Source organism: Phyllopteryx taeniolatus, chromosome 12 (genome assembly GCF_024500385.1).
Source record: "Phyllopteryx taeniolatus isolate TA_2022b chromosome 12, UOR_Ptae_1.2, whole genome shotgun sequence".
NCBI lineage: Eukaryota > Metazoa > Chordata > Actinopteri > Syngnathiformes > Syngnathidae > Phyllopteryx > Phyllopteryx taeniolatus.
Genome location: NC_084513.1, coordinates 21,813,669 through 21,831,125, shown reverse-complemented (window position 1 = coordinate 21,831,125; position 17,457 = coordinate 21,813,669). Strand labels below are relative to the sequence as shown.

The 17,457-nt window shown below is 47.2% G+C and overlaps 1 protein-coding gene across 4 annotated transcripts in view; it reads left to right on the top strand.

Moving 5' to 3' along the window:
• ttn.1 (titin, tandem duplicate 1) overlaps nt 1-17,457 on the top strand; it is a 196,003-nt gene that overhangs the window by 151,756 nt on the left and 26,790 nt on the right. For all 4 annotated transcript variants that reach the window (XM_061792602.1, XM_061792600.1, XM_061792601.1 and 1 more), the window contains one exon: nt 99-17,405. In XM_061792602.1, the coding sequence (XP_061648586.1) occupies nt 99-17,405 (17,307 nt within the window). The remainder of the gene's footprint in view (nt 1-98; nt 17,406-17,457) is intronic.

Below are 17,457 nucleotides of genomic sequence, written 5' to 3'. Positions count from 1 at the left end.
AAGTAAAAACAATTGCAAACAAATTGAAAATTCCTATTAAAATGTATTAATTATTTGTGTCTTAAAATAAGACACTGACTTTTTGGGATTTTTGGCAGATGTTCCTGGACCTCCTGTAAATCCAAGGGTTACAGACACTACCAAGACAACTGCCACTCTTAACTGGGGGAAACCACTAGATAATGGTGGGCTTGATGTCGCTGGTTATGTGATTGAGCACAGAAAAGAAGGAACAGAGGAGTGGCTTAAGGACACGTCATCTCCGCTGAGAATCACAGAGTTTGTCGTTTCTGGGCTGGAAAACATGGGCATATACCACTTCAGAATTAGTGCCGTAAATGCCAAGGGCACAGGTGAACCTGCTGAAACTGAGGAACTGGTTGAGATAGTGGAGCGTGCAGCTGAGCCTGATTTAGAATTGGATGTCGAGTTGAGGAGAACTCTTGTTGTCAGGGCTGGTTGTTCCATTCGCCTTTTTGTACCCATCAAAGGACGCCCTACACCTACAGTCACCTGGACCAAGGAGGGTGGTCCTGTGCCTCGTGCCGTCATTGACAGTACAGAGTCATTTACAATGTTGATCATTCCCGAAAGTGCAAGGATTGATGCAGGTAAATATGCGCTTACCCTTGAAAACACAGCGGGAAAGAAGACTGCCAGTATTCATGTGAAAGTTCTGGATTCACCCGGGCCTCCTCTCAACCTGAAACCAGTCCAAATAGATAAAGAATCAATTGTCCTTCAGTGGGAGATGCCTCTCATTGATGGTGGTGCCAAGATCACAAATTACATTATTGAGAAGAGAGAATCAACACGCAAGGCTTTTGCCACCATTGTTACAAACTGTCCAACAACTTCAGTCAAGATCAATGACCTGGGCGAAGGCTGCGAGTACTACTTCAGAGTGTCCGCTGAGAATGAGTTTGGTGTTGGTGAAGCAGTTGAAACTCCTGATCCTATTCGTGCCTCCCAGGCACCAAGTCCCCCAGAAAGCATAATCGCGACTGACATTACCAAGAACTCTGTGAGCCTGGCTTGGACCAAACCCAAGCATGATGGCGGAAGCAGGCTGACGGGATATGTCCTTGAAGCCCAGAAGAGAGGAAATGATCAGTGGGCCCATGTAACAACTCTCAAGAATATGGACTTCACTGTGAAGAATCTCAATGAGAATGAAGAATACATATTCCATGTGATGGCAGTTAACTACTCGGGAAGAAGTGTTCCACGCGAGAGCAAGCCCATCGTTGTCAAGGATTCAACCTCTCTGCCTGAGTTTGATCTGCGTGGCATATGTCAGTCGACTGTTATTGCTAAAGCTGGAGACGACATCAAGGTTGAAATTCCTGTAATGGGGCGCCCCAGGCCAGTGGTCACCTGGCAGAAGGATGGAACTGCCTTGAAGCTCACCCAGAGGACTAACGTGGAGAGGACTCCTGTGACTGTTATCCTCACCATCAATGAATGCACCAGAGCAGACAGTGGCTTGTACACCATAACAGGAAAGAACATTGTTGGTTCTGTGGTCGACAACATCATTGTCAAAGTGCATGATGTTCCGGGGCCACCCAAGGGGCCGATTACAATTACTGAAATCTCTCGTACCTACTGTATTTTTGCATGGGACACGCCAGAGAATGACGGGGGTGTTCCAATTAACAACTATGTGGTTGAGATCAGAGACACCACCACCCAGACTTGGACAGAACTAACTTCCACGGCCATTTGTACCATGTTTAAAGCCACGCGTTTAACGACTGGTTCAGAGTACCAGTTCAGAGTTAAGGCAAAGAACCGATATGGTGTAGGACCTTCCATAACCTCAGAGTCAGTAGTGGCTGCCTATCCATTCAAAGTTCCCGGACCACCTGGTACACCCCATGTGGTGGCATTCACCAAGGACTCCATAACAATTGGTTGGAATGAACCTGTGTCTGATGGTGGGAATGAAGTCATTGGATACCATGTTGAAAGAAAAGAACGAAGCAGCATCATGTGGCAAAAAATCAGCAAGGGTCTTGTGAAAGGAAACGTACTGAAATCTACCGGGCTTGAAGATGGAGCTGCCTATGAGTTCCGCGTTATGGCAGAAAACATGGCTGGAATTGGCAAGCCCAGCAAAGCTTCCGAAGCAATAATGGCCTTGGACCCAGTGGATCCCCCAGGTCAGCCTGTGCCTAATTTTACGACTAAAAATGCTATCACCATTATGTGGACCAAACCAGAGTATGATGGAGGATTTAAAATTACTGGCTACACCGTGGAGAAGAGGGAACTTCCCACCGGTCGCTGGATCAGAGCTAACTTCACTAACATAATAGAGACAACATTCACCGTCAGTGGATTGACTCAAGATGCCTCTTATGAGTTCCGTGTCATGGCGAGAAACTCAGCAGGAGCAGTGAGTGCACCATCTGACCCCTCGGACCCCATTACATGCAAGGATAATATCATTGAGCCACGCATCATGGTGGACGCCATCTTTAAGGATGTCCTTCTGCTGAAGGCAGGGGAGTCCTTCAAGCTTAACGCTGATATTGCTGGTCAACCAACCCCGTCCATGGTTTGGACCAAGAATGAAAAAGAGGTTGAGAACACATTGAAACTGGACATTAAGTTCACTGAACTGACAACAACACTGAGCAACAAAGACTCCATCAGATCAGACGGAGGAGAATTTGTTTTGACTTCCACTAATGTTGGTGGCTTTTCCAAGCACATCTTTAGAGTGAAAGTACTGGACAGACCTGGCCCACCAGTTGGCCCTCTCACGGTGTCAAATGTCACAGCTGACAATTGTTTACTGAGATGGGTTCCGCCGCTAGATGATGGCGGTGCCAAAATTGAAGGGTACATTGTTGAGAAGCGGGAATCAAGCAGACTTGTTTGGACCAATGTGGCTTCAGACCTGCAGGTTACTGAATATAAGGTGACGAAGCTTCTGAAAGGAAATGAGTACATCTTCAGAGTTATGGCGGTGAATAAATATGGCAACGGCGAGCCTCTTGATTCTGAGCCCATTGTTGCCAACAATCCATACAACGTTCCCGATGTGCCTGAGAATCCTGAGGTCACCGCTATCAGCAAAGATTCTATGGTCATTATGTGGCAGGTGCCAAAGAGCGATGGTGGAACACCAATCACAAACTACAACATTGAAAGGAAAGACAGGGTAGGCCTCCGCTGGGTCAAGTGCAACAAGAGGAAGGTCAGAGATCTGCAATTCAAGGCAACAGGTCTTGTTGTTGGACATGAATATGAATTTAGGATCATTGCAGAGAATGCTGCCGGTCTCAGTGCACCAAGCCTCTCCAGTCCCTTCTACAAGGCCAGTGACGCGTTGTACAAACCAGGGCCTCCGTGCAACCCCAGAATCCTGGACACGACCAAGTCATCTATTACTGTAGCCTGGAACAAACCAGCCTATGACGGTGGCTCTGACATCACTGGTTACATTATTGAAAACTGCATTCCATCTGACAAGGAAGAGGAGGAGTGGACAATTGTGACCCCCAAGGAACTACTTGCCACTTCATTCACCATTATCAATCTGACGGAGGGTCAGGAGTATAAAATCAACATCTCTGCTGTTAATGGCGAAGGAATTGGCGAACCTGCATCTGTACCTGGCAACCCCAAGGCTGAAGACAGACTCTTCCCCCCGGAGCTTGATGTGGATGCAGAGCTCTGCAAGGTGGTCACCCTCCGAGCTTGCTGCACACTTAGACTGTTTATTCCCTTCAGAGGCAGACCTACTCCTCAAGTTAAGTGGACCAAAGAGGACGTTGAACCTGTTGAGAGGGCCACTATTGACACCACAACATCATACACATCACTTGTCATTGGAAATGTCAACAGATTTGACACTGGAAAGTATAACCTCACAGTTGAGAACAGCTCTGGCTCTAAGACAGTCACAGTCCAAGTCAGGGTACTCGATACGCCAAGTGCTCCACAGAAGCTGAAAATTACTAATGTAACAAATCAATCTGTCAGTCTAACTTGGGATCCACCAGCAAACAATGGGGGAGTTAAGATTAAGAACTACATTGTTGAAAAGCGCGAGTCCACAAGAAAGGCTTATGCCACAGTCAGCGCCACGTGCCATCACACCACCTTTACTGTTGAGCAGCTCCTAGAAGGATGCAACTATTACTTTAGAGTTTTGGCAGAGAACGAATATGGCATTGGTCTGCCCATTGAGACCAGTGAATCAGTTAAGGTGTCTGAGAAACCTCAACCTCCTGGCAAAATCAGTCTGAAGGACGTTACTAAGAATAGTGTCACACTATCGTGGGAAAAGCCAGAGCATGATGGTGGAAGCAGAGTTGGCTGTTATGTTGTAGAGGTCCAACCTAAAGGTGTAGATAAGTGGACACAGGCTCTGATCGTGAAAGAAACAGAAGCTACCGTTGGTGGCCTGAACGCTGGTGATGAATATATGTTCCGTGTCGCAGCAAGAAATGAGAAGGGAACAAGTGACCCTCGTCAAATTGGCGTGCCTGTCATTGTGAAAGATCTTGTTCTTTCACCAGTTGTCAAAATGTTGTTCAACACATTTAGTGTGTTGGCAGGTAAAGACCTGACAGTCGAGGTTCCGTATGTCGCCCGTCCCAAAGCAGCCGTCTCCTGGCTCAAAGATGGGCAGCCACTTAAGAGAACAACCAGAGTAAACTTTGGTGCAACACAAACAGTGTTGAACCTCAGCATAAAAGAGGCTTCCAAAGATGATTTTGGACAATATCGCGTTACAGTTAGCAACACAGCAGGAGAGGCAACAGCAGACATCAGCATTGTTGTGCTGGACAAACCCGGTCAGCCAGGTGGTCCAGTTAAGGTTGAGGAGGTCACTTCTGACAGCGTGACCATTTCCTGGAGCCCACCAGAGTACGACGGCGGGTGCACAATCAAAAACTACATTGTGGAAAAGAGAGACACGTCCACAACTAATTGGATGGTTGTGTCTCCAAACCTTGCAAGGACAAAAGTTAAAGCAGGCCGATTGAAAACTGGCTCAGAATATCAGTTTCGAATCACAGCAGAAAACAGATATGGGAAAGGTCCAGTTCTTCAGTCAGAGTCTATTGTAGCTCAATATCCATACAAGCTTCCAGGACCACCAGGAACACCCTCCATTGCAACGTGCACAAAGGACAGCATGGTGGTGGCATGGAATGAGCCTGTAAATGATGGAGGTAGCGCTATCGTAGGCTATCATCTGGAGCGCAAGGAAAGAACCAGTATCCTCTGGGTCAAACTGAACAAATCGCTTATTACAGACCAAACCTTCAAGACCACAGGGCTAGAACCAGGAATGGAATACGAGTACAGAATTTATGCTGAAAACATTGTGGGCATAGGCAAAGTCAGCAAAGTGTCAGAAGGTCACGTCGCCAGAGATCCTTGTGACCCTCCAGGTACACCAGAGGCAACCAGGATTACGAGGGATTCAGTTCACATCGCTTGGACAAAGCCCGAGTATGATGGCGGTGCCAAGATTACAGGCTACATGGTGGAAAAGAAGGAGCTTCCTGAAGGTCGCTGGTTGAAGGCTAACTTCAGTAATGTCATAGAGACAGAATATGCTGCAACTGGACTCGTGCAGGATAAGCAGTACGAGTTCCGTGTTACTGCTAGAAATGCCGCTGGCGTTTTTAGTCTCCCCTCTTACAGCACCGGCCCCATTACTGCCAGGGATGAGATTGAGCCCCCTCGTATCAGTATTGACCCCAAGTACACACAGACCATTATGGTAAAAGCGGGAGATAATTTTAAGATTGACGCAGATGTCCACGGCAAACCATTGCCCTCTATCACCTGGTTGAAAGGAGAGCAGGAAATGCGAAACACAATACACAGAGAGATTAAGAACACAGAAACCCATGCCTGTGCCACTATAAAGGAAGCTAAACTTTCCGATGGAGGCGCATATACTCTGCTGCTGAAAAATCCAGGAGGAGAAAAGGCTGTACAAGTGAATGTGGTCATTTTGGATAAACCGGGAGAACCACAAGGACCGCTGAATGTAACAGGTATAACAAAAGACCAATGCTGTCTTGCATGGAGAGCACCGCGACAAGATGGCGGTAGCAAAATATCTCATTATGTCGTGGAAAGGAGAGAAACCAGTAGATTAATCTGGACTGTTGTGGATCCAAAAGTGCCAAACACCTGCCACAAGGTTACAAAGCTCCTGGAAGGCAATGAGTACCTCTTCAGAGTCCATGCTGTAAATGAGTTTGGTAATAGTGCACCACTTGAGTCTGAGCCAGTGATTATTAAAGATCCATACATAGCCCCTGGATCGCCCAAAGGCTTAGAGATTTTAAATGTGAAAAAGGATTCAATGGTGCTCAAATGGGAGGCTCCCACTGAGGACGGAGGCAGTCCTATCACAACATATATAATTGAAAAGCATGACAAAGAAGGTGTACGGTGGACTCGATGCAACAGGCAAACTGTGTTAGATTTGACTTTCAAGGTCACAGGACTCCTGGAGAGACACAATTATGAATTCAGGGTTGCAGCAGAGAATTCTGTGGGTGTTGGCGAGCCCAGTTCTCCAACAGTATACTACAAAGCCCTCGATCCTGTCTTCAGGCCTGGCCCGCCACAGAATCCCAGAGTTACAGACACAACCAAATTGTCATTATTCCTGTCATGGATCAAGCCCATCTGTGATGGTGGCTCAGAGATCCAGGGATATATCATTGAGTGCTGCAGTACCACAGAGCAAGTCTCAGCTGGTGCGGCACAGATTGAAGCCTCTGCTGCTGAGGGGCCAGCCACAGATGCACCTGCAGAGGATTGGATCATGTGCACGCCACCGACAGGTGTCAAGAAGACCAAATTTGAGGTTATAAACCTGAAAGAAAATCAGGCTTATAAATTGAGAGTGTGTGCCATCAACAAGGTTGGGGTTGGCGAGCATGCTGATGTTGCTGGAGCAGTTATTGCCCAGGACAGAGCAGAGGAACCGGACCTTGACATTGACCCAGAACTGAGAAAGATTGTGACAATTAAGGCTGGACTTTCGCTTAGACTCTTTATTCCAATCAAGGGAAGACCCACTCCAAGCATCAAATGGGACAAAGATGATGCTGCACTTAGGGAGAAGGCTCAAGTTGAAGTGACCAGCAGTTACACAGCGCTTGTGATTGACCAGATGAGCAGAGCAGATAGTGGGAAATACACCATCACTGCAGAGAATTCTAGTGGAACCAAATCTGCATTTGTTGTCGTCCGTGTTCTCGATACACCAAGCGCTCCTGTAAATCTGACAGTGAAGGAAATTACAAACCAATCAGTGACACTTGCTTGGGAAGCACCTATTTTAGACGGTGGATCCAAAATAAAAAACTATATTGTGGAAAAGAGAGAGAGTACACGTAAAACGTATGCTGCCGTGGTAACTAATTGCCATGCTCTTTCGTGGAAGATTGAGCCACTCCAGGAGGGCTGCAGTTATTACTTCAGAGTCCTTGCTGAGAATGCACATGGTATTGGTCTGCCTTCAGTAACTGTTGACCCGCTTAAGGTCTCAGAGGTGCCGCAGGCTCCCAGGAGCTTGACTGTGACAGATCAAACAAATACAAGCATCTCTTTGGCCTGGGAAAGTCCAGAATATGATGGCGGTAGCAGAGTCGTCCATTACTTGCTTGAGATACAGCTTAAGGGCCAAGAGAAGTGGTCTGGTGTTAACACATACAAAACAATGGAGACAACCGTTTCCAATCTGAACCCAGGGGAGGACTACCTGTTCCGAGTTACAGCAATCAATGACAAGGGGAAAAGTGACCCGAGAGTCCTTTCTGGGCACGTCATGACCAAGAACTTGATGTTTGAGCCTGATGTTCGACCTACTTTTAGCAGCTACAGTGTCCATGTTGGTAAAGATCTAAAAATTGAAGTGCCAATCTTTGGACGCCCAAAACCAACAATAGCATGGACCAAAGATGGAGCACCTCTGAAGTTCACTACCAGAGTGAACATTAAAAACACCCAGACTTATACAAGTCTGAGCATTAAGGAGGCAGCAGGTGATGACGGAGGCATGTACAGCATTAATGCAGCTAACTCTGCTGGAAAGAAAGAAGCCACCGTTGAAATCATCGTACTTGACAAGCCTGGACCCCCGTCTGGCCCTGTGAGATTTGATGAAATCACAACGCAGAGTGTGACTATTTCATGGGATCCACCAAAACACAATGGTGGGTGCCAGATTTCAAACTACATTGTGCAGAAAAGAGATACTGTAACAACAACATGGGAAAATGTCAGTAATAACTGTGCCAGAACCACAATCAAAGTGCCCAGACTGAAGACTGGAGCCGAGTACCACTTCAGGATCATTGCCCAGAACCGGTACGGGAAGAGTCATGGCCTAGATTCATCTGCTGTTGTTGCTCAGTACCCATACAGGGAACCTGGCCCACCAGGCACGCCATTCATCTCTTCACTCTCAAGAGATCACCAGATTGTGGATTGGCACGAGCCCATCTCGGACGGAGGCAGTCCGGTCCTCGGCTACCATCTCGAAAGAAAAGAGAGGAATAGTATTCTCTGGGTCAAAATAAACAAGACACTCCTGCATGAGACTAATTGCAAGAGCCACCCCTTAGAGGAAGGTATTGAGTATGAATACCGGGTGTACGCTGAAAATATTGTAGGCATCGGACGGTGCAGCAAGCTTTCAGAGGGTTGCGTGGCCAGAGACCCATGTGATCCTCCTGGTACACCAGAAGCTATCCACGTGACCAAAGATACCATTGTTATCCAGTGGACGAAACCAGAGTATGATGGCGGTAGTAATATAACCGGCTACCTTGTGGAGAGGCGTGACTTGCCAGAAGGCCGTTGGGTAAGGGCAAACTTCACTAATGTGATTGAGACCCAGTTCACTGCCACTGGCCTAACGGAAAATTCCCAATACGACTTTAGAGTCATTGCCAAAAATGCTGTTGGCACCATTAGCAAGCCATCGTACAACAGTGGACCAATCACTGCGAGCGACAGGATTGAAGTGCCGAAATTCTCTATTGACCCTGCATTCACCAAGACCATTGTTATCAACGCTGGAGAGATGTTCAAGCTGGACGCAGACGTCCGTGGCAAACCACTGCCAGCGATGCAGTGGTTCAAGGATGAAGTTCCAATCGAAAATACACTCAGGCTTAACATAAAAAATACAGAAACTCATGCACTGATAGTCATTAAGGACTCTGTGAGAATTGACAGTGGAATGTACACGCTACATCTAACAAACGAGGCAGGCTCTGAAACTGTGCCATTCAAAGTGTTAGTCTTGGACCGACCGAGCCTCTGTGAGGGACCCCTTCACGTAGCTGGGGTAGCTGAGGATAGATGCTCATTGGTGTGGCGTGCTCCTTTACAGGATGGAGGAAGTCCCATCACGCATTACATCATCGAAAGAAGAGAGACCAGCCGTTTAGCTTGGACTGTTGTTTCTTCCACCTGCACCACCACATGCTACAAAGTCACTAACTTGTTGGAGGGCAATGAGTACATGTTCCGTGTGATGGCGGTCAACAGTTATGGTACCAGCAGCCCACTGGAGTCTGGTGGAGTAATCATGAAGACTCCTTTTGTACTTCCTGGTCCGCCTCACATTGAGGATGTAGCCAACATTACTCATGAGAGCATGACTGTCACTTGGACTGCCCCAGAGTTTGATGGTGGCAGTGAAATTTTAAATTATCTTGTTGAAAAGAAGGATAGAGCGGGAATTAAATGGACTCGATGCAACAGACAGAAAGTCACTGACCTTTCCTTCAGAGTAAGTGGCCTAACCACCGGCCATGAGTATGAGTTCAGAGTGGCTGCTGAGAATGTTGTCGGCCTGGGAGAGTCCAGTCTACCGAGCTCTCACTACAAGGCCTGCGATCCTAAGTACAAACCTGGGTCGCCGGCATATCTCAACGTTGTTGACTCCACACAGAGCTCGATCACAGTGTTGTGGGGCAAGCCATTGTCTGACGGTGGTAGCCCCATTCAAGGATACATTGTTGAAGTCTGCAAGGCTGAGGAAGAAGAATGGACCATGGTTACTCCCCCCACTGGCTTGCGTGTTACCAAATATGAGATTCCCAAACTAACAGAAGGTCAGGAATATAAGATTCAGGTGTGTGCTCTGAACAAACTTGGAGTTGGTGAGCCAGCCATCCTCTCGGGAATCGCTAAGCCAGAAGAACGGCTTGAGCCACCACAGATCCACTTGGATTCTGAGCTGAGGAAGGGAATATCTGTGAAGGCAGGTGGATCTGTTAGGATCCGTATTCCATTCAAGGGCAGACCAACCCCTGAGATTAAGTGGCTTAAAGATGAGAAGGACCTAACTGAAAAGGCAGTGGTTGAAAAGAGTCCCATCTTCACACAGTTGTCTATAGACTCCTGTGACAGATGTGATTCAGGAAAATACAGTCTAACCTTGACCAACAGCAGTGGGTCTGTGTCCGAGTTTGTTAGTGTTAAAGTCCTTGATACACCGGGAGCCCCGCAAAGCCTTGTAGTGAAAGATGTTAGGAAGGACTCAGTCACTCTTGTTTGGGATGCACCACTGATCGATGGTGGTTCTAAAATTAAGAACTATGTAGTTGACAAGCGTGAATCAACGAGGAAGGCTTACGCAAATGTCTCGACCAAATGCACAAAGACGACATTCAAGGTTGAGAACCTGATTGAGGGGGCTATGTACTACTTCAGAGTCATGGCTGAGAATGAATATGGCATTGGCCAGGCGATTGAAACAAAGACAGGTTCAAAAGCTTCCGAGGTACCACTTCCTGTCGGAAACATCTACCTCGTCGATGTCACCAAAGGCAGTGTGTCACTAGCCTGGGAGAAACCTGAGCATGACGGCGGCAGCAGGATTGGTGGCTACCTCATTGAGATGCAGCCTAAGGGTACAGATAAGTGGGGTGTCGCCTCAAATTCAAAGACATGCGAAGCCACAGTCACAGGCCTCACAAGTGGCACGGAATATATGTTCCGTATTATTGCTTATAATGAGAAGGGAAAGAGCGAGCCAAAGGCACTTGTGACACCCATTGTTGCCAGTGACATGACCTTGGATCCAAGCATTAAGATGCAGTTCAACACTTACAGTGTGTTAGCGGGAAAAGATCTGACCTTGACATTCCCCGTACTTGGAAGGCCCAAACCTAGAGTCACCTGGGTAAAGGATGGTCAGCCCCTGAAGGTGACCTCCAGAGTCAACGTGGTGAACACGCTTGCAACAACCGGGATTCAGATCACTGAAGCGAGCAAGGAGGACTTTGGAAAGTACTCCATTACAGCAAGCAATACTGCGGGCACATTTACTGATAACATGGCTATCATTATTCTTGATAAGCCAGGTCCACCAAGTGGTCCACTTAAAGTTGTTGAGGTGAGTAACACTTTTGTCCACCTCTCATGGGAACCTCCAGAGTACAAGGGCGGATGCCAGGTGAAATATTATATTGTAGAAAAGCGAGCGACCACAGGCAATACATGGCAGTCAGTCACCACACAGCTAGCTAGGACAGCTTTCAAAGTGACCAAGCTGAAGACTGGTGCGGAATACCAGTTCAGAGTCATTGCTGAAAACAGATATGGAAAAGGCGCTCCTCTAGACTCCAAGACTATAGTTGTGCAGTATCCATATAAGCCACCAGGCCCCCCTGGAACCCCATATGTTAAATCTGCAACTAAAGAGATGATGATCATTGAATGGAATGAGCCAGTCAACGACGGTGGAAGTGTTGTTATTGGATACCATCTAGAGAGCAAAGAGAGGACCAGTATCCTGTGGAACAAACTGAACAAGACTCTGATCAGCGATACTCAGTTTAAGATCTGTAATCTAGAAGAAGGAATTGGATACGAGTTCAGAGTGTATGCTGAAAATATTGTTGGCATCGGCAGATGCAGTAAAGTCTCTGAGTCCTTTGTCGCTCGTGATCCATGTGACCCGCCTGGTGCTCCAGAGGCTGTAACCATTTCTAAAAACCTCATCAAGATTAGTTGGACCAAGCCTCAGTATGATGGCGGCAGCAAAGTCAATGGCTATATTGTTGAAAAGAAAGAGCTTGCCTCTCCCGATGGGCGCTGGGTCAGAGAAAACTTCACGAATATAATGGAGACTGAATATAACATCAGCGGTCTGACAGAAAATGAGCAATATGAATTCAGGGTTATTGCTAGGAATGCAGCTGCCGTCTTCAGCGAGCCCTCTGACAGCTCTGGCCCTATTACTGCTACTGATGAAATTGAGCCACCAAGGGCCTCAATGGACCCCAAGTACAAGGATGTTATCGTTGTCAATGCTGGAGAACATTTAACTCTTGATGCTGACATCCACGGAAAACCAATTCCTGACGTGGTCTGGTTCAAGGAGGGCAAAGAAATGGACAAAGCTCTGCGCATAGAAGTGAAAAATACTCAAAAATGTGCTGCCATGACTATTAAGGATGTGACCAAATTGGACAGTGGCCACTATGAACTTATGCTCAAAAATCTGGGTGGTACAAAAAGCTTCCCAATCACAGTCAAAGTCCTTGACAAACCGGGTAAACCCACTGGACCCTTGAAGGTAACAGGAATCATGGCTGACCATTGTACCCTTGCCTGGTCTGAGCCAACCCTGGACGGAGGTGCTAATATCACTCATTATATCCTGGAGAAGAGAGAGACCAGCAGCTTATCCTGGACAGTGGCTGCAGCCAATATCCAGACTCTGTATTACAAACTAACAAACCTGCTCACAGAGAATGAATACATTTTACGTGTCAGGGCTGTTAACAAATACGGTATAGGTGATTATCTTGAGAGTGAGCCCATCATTGCACGCAATCCATACAAGCCCCCTAGTCCTCCTGGGACACCAGATGCAAGTCAGATCACGAAGGATTCGATGGTTTTGTCATGGACAGCCCCAGAACAGACTGGTGGAGCTGATATTGCGGGCTATCACCTTGAAAAACGTGACAAAGACAGTGTCAGGTGGACAAAGTGCAACAGACAAAAACTGACAGATACTCACTTCAAAGTGACAGGATTGATGACGAATCACTTTTACGAGTTCCGTGTTGCGGCTGACAATGAGGCTGGAATGGGAGACCTCAGTGAACTGTCCCTATTTTACAGAGCCTGTGATGCCACAAAACCCCCAGGACCCCCACACCATCCCAAGGTGACAGACTACACAAAGTCCTCCATCTCTCTTTCCTGGGGCAAACCCGACTTTGATGGCGGTGCCTATATCAAGGGCTACATAGTTGAAATACGGGAGTATACACAAGTACCAGAATCAACAGAGGAGGTAGAAGTTGCCCCGGCAGTAGACGCACCGGTCGAAAAAGAGTGGACCATATGCACCCCACCCTCTGGCATTCAGGCCACTAAATTCACTGTCCCGGACTTAAAACAAGCTAAAGAATACCAATTCCGTGTCTGTGCCATCAACTCAGAGGGAGTGGGCGAGGCTGCTTATGTTCACGGCACGGTGGTTGCTCTGGACAGGGTCGAAGCACCAGAGATTGAGCTTGACGCTGATCTCAGAAAGGTGGTGTCTGTACGTGCTGGTGGTACATTGCGTCTGTTTGTCACCATTAGAGGAAGGCCCGAACCTGCTGTAAAATGGGAAAAAATCGATGGTACTCTCCCAGATCGTGCTGTGATTGACACCACAAGCTCATACACCATGGTTGTAATTGACAATGTTAACCGCTGGGACAGTGGAAAATACTCACTCACCTTGGAGAACAGCAGTGGTTCAAAGTCGGCCATTGTCGCCGTGAGAATTTTGGATACACCAAGTGCACCGCAAAACTTCTCTGTGAAGGAGGTCAAAAAAGATTCAGTGACGCTTGTCTGGGATACACCACTCACCGACGGTGGGTCTAAAGTCACAAACTACATTGTGGAGAAGAGAGAGTCTGTCCGGAAGGCCTACACTACTGTAACAAGTAACTGCACAGCCAAAACATTTAAGATTGAAGAGTTGCCTGAGGGTAGCATTTTCTACTTTAGAGTTTGTGCTGTTAATGAGTACGGCCAAGGACAAATGGTTGAAACCAAAGAAATTAAAGTATCTGAGGTACCCCTGCCACCAAGCAATGTAACCATTGTTCATGTGACTAAAACCAGCATTTCACTCTCATGGGGCAAACCTGCACACGATGGTGGAAGTAAAGTAATCTGCTACAATGTGGAATTCAAGCCCAAGATTGGTGAAAAATGGGGTACAGCTTGCACAGTCAAGGTGCCAGAGGCAACTATTCATAACCTGACTCCCAACGAAACCTATCTATTTAGAGTTGTTGCAATCAACGAGAAGGGAAAGAGTGAGCCGAAGGAGCTTGGTTTGCCTGTCGTTGCAAAGGATGTGGCAATTGCGCCATCTGTCAACTTATTATTCACAACATACAGCGTGAAGGCTGGAGATGACCTGACCGTTGAGGTTCCAGTGAGAGGCAGCCCTAAGCCTGTCATCTCATGGAAGAGGGATGGTCTTCCTGTGAAGCAAACTTCTTCAGTTACAATTGTAAACACAGCAACCTCATCCAAGATTATCATTAAACAGGCTGCCAGGGAGCATGTTGGAAAGTATGAGATCACCCTGGCCAACACTGCAGGAACAGCAACGTCCCATCTAGGTATAGTTGTCCTGGATAAACCGAGTCCCCCGACAAGCGTTAAGGTGGATGCTGTGACCTCTGAAAGCATCACACTTTCCTGGTCTCCACCAGACTACGATGGCGGCTGCTCCATCAGTAACTATATCGTTGAGAAGAGAGATACCAATACACAAGAGTGGCAAATGGTTGCAAGCAATGTGGCTAGAACCTCTTACAAGGCTGGCCGCCTGACGCATGGGGCAGAATACCAATTCCGCATCTATGCTGTCAACCGTTATGGGAAGAGCGCACATTTGGATTCTCCTGCAATTACAGCTCAGTACAACTTTAAGCAACCCGGACCTCCTTCCACACCTGCAGTAAAGATTGCTACCAAGTCTTACATGGTGGTGACCTGGAACGAGCCTGTCAATGATGGGGGAAGTCCTGTTCTTGGCTATCACCTAGAGCGGAAGGAGCGTGCTAGCATTCTCTGGACTAAGAGTAACAGAGGACTGATCAAGGACCCTGAATACAAAGTCAGTGGAATAGAAGAGGGTATGATGTATGAATATCGTGTCTATGCTGAAAATATTGCTGGTATCGGTAAATGCAGCAAGGCCTCTGAAGCTGTAGTGGCAAGAGATCCATGTGATCCTCCAGGAACTCCCGTTGTCACTGCTATTAGCAGAACATCTGTGTCATTGTCTTGGGACAAACCAGAGTATGATGGTGGTGCCAAGGTATCTGGCTACATCATTGAATGTAGAGATCTTCCAGAAGGACGCTGGACAAGGTGCAACTTCACTAATGTGCCCGAGACTCACTATCATGTGACTGGCCTTACAGAGAACAGCCAATATGACTTCCGTGTCATTGCTAAGAATGCAGCGGGATTGTTCAGTGAACCCTCCGACAACACTGGCCCAATCACTGTCAAGGATGATGTAGAGCTGCCACGCATCATGATGGATGTAAAATACAGAGAGACAATATTTGTTAAAGCAGGAGAAACTATGAAGATGCATGCTGACATTGCAGGCCGCCCTGCACCCGTCATTGCGTGGAGCAAAGATGGCAACGAGATTGTGCTTAGAGCAAGAATCCAGATTGTTTCGACAGATAGCAGTACCTCAGTGATTGTGAAAGACTGTATCAGAAGAGATTCTGGTCAATATGTTCTCACTCTTCAGAACATTGCTGGTACAGTTTGCATGCCAATAAATTGTGTCATTCTGGATAAATCAGGTCCCCCTGCAGGACCTCTGCAGATTACAGATCTCACAGCTGAGGAATGCACTTTGTCATGGGGTCCACCTCAGGAGCCTGGCGGTGCCGAGATCACACACTATGTTGTTGAGAAGCGCGAGACCAGCTGCTTGGCCTGGACACTAGTGAAGGGCGATGTCACCAAAACGTACTTCATTGTCACAGGGCTGCTGAAGGGCAATGAATATATCTTCAGGGTTTTGGCTATTAACAAACATGGAAGTGGTGAGGCTTTGGAAAGTGATGCTGTCAAGATCACCGATCCATACACTTTTTCCACAGCACCCCTTAACGTTGACGTCACTGATATTACTGGAGATTCAATGACCCTTACGTGGTGCAAACCGATGAGTGACGGAGGCAGTCCAATCACTGGCTATGTATTAGAGCGTCGGGAGAAGACAGGCATGCACTGGATCCGTGTCAATAGAGATCAAGTCACTGAATGCACCACAGTAGCAAACAAACTACGCAAGGGTTGTGAGTATGACTTCAGGGTCTATGCTGAAAATGCCGCTGGTCTGAGCCCTCCAAGTGAAACCTCTGCCTTATTTAGAGCAGTTGATCCTCTGGCAGTTCCTATTCCACCATCCAAGCCAAAGATCGTGAATTCAACCAAGGAAAGCGTGTCCATTGGATGGAAAACACCTACTGATAATGGAGGTGCTCCTATCCTTGGATACAGTGTAGAATACAGGGACTACATTCACAAACCAAAACCGGTGTTAGCGGAGGATGAGGAGGAATATGAAGAAGAGGAAGAAGAGTCCCCCGAAGAACTGCAGAGATGGGTGGAGGCCATTGCACTTACCAAAAGCTTGGAGTTCACAATTACTGGACTAAAACCTGACATGGAATATGAATTCTGTGTCAAAGCAATGAACAAAGTTGGAAGCAGTGAGCGCAGCCGCTATTCTGATGCGGCTGCGGCAGTGGAAAGAACTGTAGAGCCAGCATTCAATGTGGACATCGAGATGCGCAAAGTCCTTGTGGTTCAGCACGGCACAGCGTTTACCCTCAAGGTTCCATTCAAAGGTAAACCTGTTCCCTCAGTGGAATGGGCCAAAGAAGGCAGAGATCTAAAGGTGAGAGGAACAATTGATTCAACAAACTCCAGCACTTCACTGACCATTGAAAAGTCAACAAGAAATGACTCAGGAGAATACTGCGTCAGTATTGAATCATCATTAGGAAAAGCAACATTACCCATAGTTGTCAAGGTGCTTGACTCTCCCGGACCCCCAGTCAATGTCAAAGTTTCAGCAGTAACCAGGGACTCAGCAACCCTCACTTGGGAAGTCCCTGAGAATGATGGTGGAGAAGCAGTGAAGGCCTACCATGTTGAAAAGCGCGAGGCCAGTAAAAAGGCCTGGGTTTCTGTGACAACTAACTGCCATGCATTGACGTACAAAGTGGAAGACCTGCTTGAAGGAGCCATCTATTACTTTAGAGTTATCGGAGAGAATGAATATGGCGTGGGCGTACCACAAGAGGCTAAGGCTGGCACGAAGATTACAGGTAAGGTTTAAATAGATCCCTTTTAATTTCATCATGTTTGCAAAATGAACTC